Below are 3978 nucleotides of genomic sequence, written 5' to 3'. Positions count from 1 at the left end.
GTCGGGCAGGAAATCCAAAGTGTGGGATCATTTTGAGAAGGTGAAGGACGAACCCAAGGTGATATGTAAACTCATCTTCATTGGTCGACTACAAACATGACGTATCATCTGAAACATGGAAGTAGCTACATGCCCATTAGCCCACAGCGTCATTAACAGGCGGCTCGCTCAGTGTGTGACGTGCACTTGGAGATAAAATATAGGCCTATATTAATGAAGGTTCATTAGTAGTAGTCCACTAGGAAAATTCGCAGTCTTCACTGTCTGCAGACGGTGTGTTTGCTTGCTGTGGCATTCTCTGACAACTGCCCTTTTCCTATGATCATAGAAAATGCGGACAAACAAATCTTTGGGTGCAGGTAAAAAAAAATGGTGCATGTCATTTTAAAAGTGTCATGCACAGGTGCACGGAAGAAAGTATTTTGAGTCCTGTCTGAATGACTCACATCTCGGGGAAATCAGCCAGCTTAGTCCTTGATCTGCGGTAATGAGTGTTGCTTCCCTGTGAGCAAATTAGGAACATCAAACATTATCAATTAAAAAACAAGCAGCATCAGAGCAGCAGTGTTCTCAGATAGATGTGGTCATTTTGAGGTATAACTAAATGATGTGTGTGTAAAAATCTTTAAGGCCAGTCGTGACAGTCGGCCCTCTGCAGCGCTCTGTGTGATGTTTTCTAACTGTCTGTTTTGTTGTCCTCAGATCTGGTTGATGTCTCCAGGTATGTTCCTCTGTTAAACGCTCACCTGCAGGAGTTTGAGGACAGACAGATTCTTAACGTAGCTTCAGACACGGTGGACTTCATGCTTTCTAAAAAACTAGCAGTTGAGCAAAAGTTGCTGCAGATGCTTTTGCAAAAACTGGGCAACCATAACATCTGGCTGCGTGCACGGGAAATCTTCAAACGTAAGTACAACCCTTTGGTTTATTACCTGCTGCACCTGTATTAAAGGGGAACTACACCAGTTTTTGAAATGAATGCATGTTATTTCTCTAAGATCTGAGAGAACGTCGCTCACGTTCAGATATTGATTGAACGTTCCAAGGTCGTGGAAATTATATATTGGAATTATTAATTTAGGCGGTGTTCCCCTTTAATACGGGTCATAAACACAACTTAGGAGAAGCAGAAATATCCAGCAAATCAAAGACTTTCTAACAGTTGTTTGCACCTATGCTCCTCAGACTCTCTGAGTGAGGGCTATTACCCAGGTGTGTCGGCTCCTCCTGGTTTCATGGCGCTGATCGTCCCCTGGCAGCTGGGGGAGGTGGAGCTGGCTCTCACCTACGAGATGTTCATAACGGTCAACGCCACCGACATTATCCACCGGTCAGACATCAGCACTTCCACTCTCAGCATCACTCTGAAAAGGTAAGGTGTGTGTTTGTGTGTGAGAGCCAGGGTTCATTCTGACAGCTATGTTAGATCTTGAGACGAAAATGTTTATTAGTTTAGTCACACTTTAGTCACAATGTTTTCTATATGTTCTTTATCTTCAAACTAACCCAGTGAGTCTGATTCATGGATCATAAATCAGACTCAAGGTGACAGGTTGTATAAAATAATGTGTGTCGTGTCTCCAGCAGCGTGTGACAGGTTTAAGGGCTGATTTACGAGCACACACTCACTGATCATCATCTGAAAAGCTCAACATCTCTCTATTTATGCTCTCAACAAATAACTAATGTGAGCCAACTAGGATTTGTCCCCAGGTTCATTGTAAACTCTGACTTATCCATGTGACTGTTAAGAAGCAGAAACATAACTTGTTTCTTCATGTGCAACATGTTAGTCTGGAGGTTTAAACTGGTGTCCTCTCACAGAGTTGGTGATTCAAACTAAACTTTCATCTCTGTCAGAGAAAACTGATCTGAGTTCAGACTGTTTACTTACAGCACAGCTACACTCACAGATAACTGAGCCTCCTACCTGCCTGTCAAACACCATCAACCCACAAACCTTCTCCAGTCCGGACTGAGTGGAGTCCTGCGGGGTGAAGCTGTGAAGTCTGCGAGCGGAGCTAGCTGCTAACAGCCACCGCTGCAACTAACAAACTCCACAAATCCATTCAGCAGCTCCACCATCCACAGTCAGACACACACGGCTGATTATTTACTGCTGAATTACAGCTCACAACTCGCACCAACCCAAACATCCTGGTGCAGACTATTTACTGGAGTTTACCAGCCTGTGGCTCATGATATCACGGCTGTTCTCTGCTTTCAATGTGCGACAAGCCACCATGAACATTTTGGTCTCGTCAACAAAAATAAAACAGATTTTGTCTCGGTTTTTATTATCAGAATCTATATTTAGCTCGTTGTCTCGTTTTCTTTGTGGGGAAAAAAGGTTGTTGGTGAAAACTCTTTGTCAACAAAGTGAACACGTGAGAACACAGTCTGCGTGATGTGATGTGTGTGTCATGATTGTTCTCCTTCCTCCTCTTCAAGGACTCAAAGCTGTGAGAGCGAGTATCTGACGGCCAGCAGCCGCGTCCTCTCTGCAGCTTGTATCACTCATCCCAAACTCATTGTTCACTACACGGCCGTTGACTCGGCACAGGATCAAGTGTTCACGCTTGACGTTTCCTCTGCTCGATGGTGGCTCCGTCACAATCATCTGTGGGCCAATGAGGTGTGGGCGCACTGAACCAAACAGTCTCTGGTAGGACTTCTCTTTGCTTTCCTTCAAACTGTGTATGTTCCAGAGACATCAGCTGACTCTGTTTTCCTCATTTCATTGGTGTTTTTCGGAACACGTGTGTTTCTGTTGGCTGTGTGTTTGTAACAATAATGGTCATATTTCAGTTTAGTCTTTGACTGTGAAACATAAAATCATAACCAAAGACTGACGCCAGCATTAGTGTTTCACAAAGATAACTTTGTTTTGTTTTAAAATATATTTAAGGATTTTTGTTTTTAGTTGTTGTTTCCTGAACGGTCCTTTTAGCTAACGTGTCTCTGGTTTATGTCACTCAGTGTCTGTCGGGAACAGAGATGTTACAGGTATCAAATTAAGTTTCTAACAGCAGTGTAAATGTGATGTGAGTGTATATATTTGTGACGTGTTTAGTCTTTGACAGTATGATGTTACTGTGTTGTGTTATTGATTGTCAAACCTCAACTGTTGCTCGTTCCTGAGCGGATTTCTATTTTCTTTGTATGCACCTTTGTACGTTTTATAAAAAACAAAAAAAAAAATTGTTCTCCAGACTCTGCGGTGTTTGTTCACAGACGGGAAAGAAATCCTAAACAAATAATTTCAGTGATAAAAGTTAAAAGGTTGGCAGGTAGGTAGCTGTTTTGGTTTGCATGAGTGTGTTAGCAGCATCGTTCATCAGTCTCATTAGCTTTTATTTAGCATTTTAGTGATTTATTTTTGGTTGAACGAACGTTTTATTATCATAATTGAAACTCAACCGTTTTGTTGATGGAAGTTTGTGTAAAAAGTTTGAAAATAACTAAAATAAAGTTGAGATTCTTTGTGCGGTTGTATTTTTTTTCCAATATCATAGATATGCAAATGAACACAGTAAAACTGTCAACTTCTGTATCACGGTGTACCTTGTTGTGTTTTCTTTAGTCCTTTATTTAAAATTATTTTATTTCAATTTATTTTATCTTTACTATATAATGACGAATACTGTGTGTGTGTGTGTGTGTGTGTGTGTGTGTGTGTGTGTGTGTGTGTGTGTGTGTGTGTGTGTGTGTTCTCCACGTTTTTCTCCTCACTGACTTGGTCAATCCATGTGAAATTTGGCACAGTGGTAGAGGGTCATGGGAGGATGCCAATGAAGCAATATTACATCAATTGGCCAAAGGGGGGCGCTATAGCAACCAATTGAAATGTCAAGCTTTGAATGGGCATATCTCATGCCCCGTATGTCGTAGAGACATGAAACTTTGCACAGAGATGCCTCTCCTCATGAGGAACACATTTGCCTCAAGAACCCATAACTTCCGCTTATATAGATTTTC

The 3978-nt window shown here is 41.7% G+C and overlaps 1 protein-coding gene across 1 annotated transcript; it reads left to right on the top strand.

Moving 5' to 3' along the window:
- Window positions 1-737: 737 nt before the first annotated feature.
- On the top strand, window positions 738-3383 carry LOC126384474 (protein TOPAZ1-like). Its single transcript, XM_050035591.1, has 3 exons — window positions 738-906; window positions 1186-1372; window positions 2452-3383. Exons 1-3 carry the CDS (start codon window positions 804-806, stop codon window positions 2648-2650), a joined length of 489 nt encoding a protein of 162 aa, XP_049891548.1. The 5' UTR covers window positions 738-803; the 3' UTR covers window positions 2651-3383.
- Window positions 3384-3978: the final 595 nt, after the last annotated feature.

The sequence above is a fragment of the Epinephelus moara genome, chromosome 22 (assembly GCF_006386435.1).
Source record: "Epinephelus moara isolate mb chromosome 22, YSFRI_EMoa_1.0, whole genome shotgun sequence".
NCBI classification, from domain to species: Eukaryota; Metazoa; Chordata; class Actinopteri; order Perciformes; family Serranidae; genus Epinephelus; species Epinephelus moara.
This window is presented reverse-complemented; position numbering and strand designations above follow the sequence as displayed.

Excerpts from the sequence above, each read along its gene's own strand:
- LOC126384474 (XM_050035591.1), top strand. The coding sequence starts at position 804 with ATGCTTTCTAAAAAACTAGCAGTTGAGCAAAAGTTGCTGCAGATGCTT. Across the intron at positions 907-1,185 it reads TGCACGGGAAATCTTCAAAC|ACTCTCTGAGTGAGGGCTAT; the intron begins GTAAGTACAACC and ends TATGCTCCTCAG. Across the intron at positions 1,373-2,451 it reads CTCAGCATCACTCTGAAAAG|GACTCAAAGCTGTGAGAGCG; the intron begins GTAAGGTGTGTG and ends CTCCTCTTCAAG.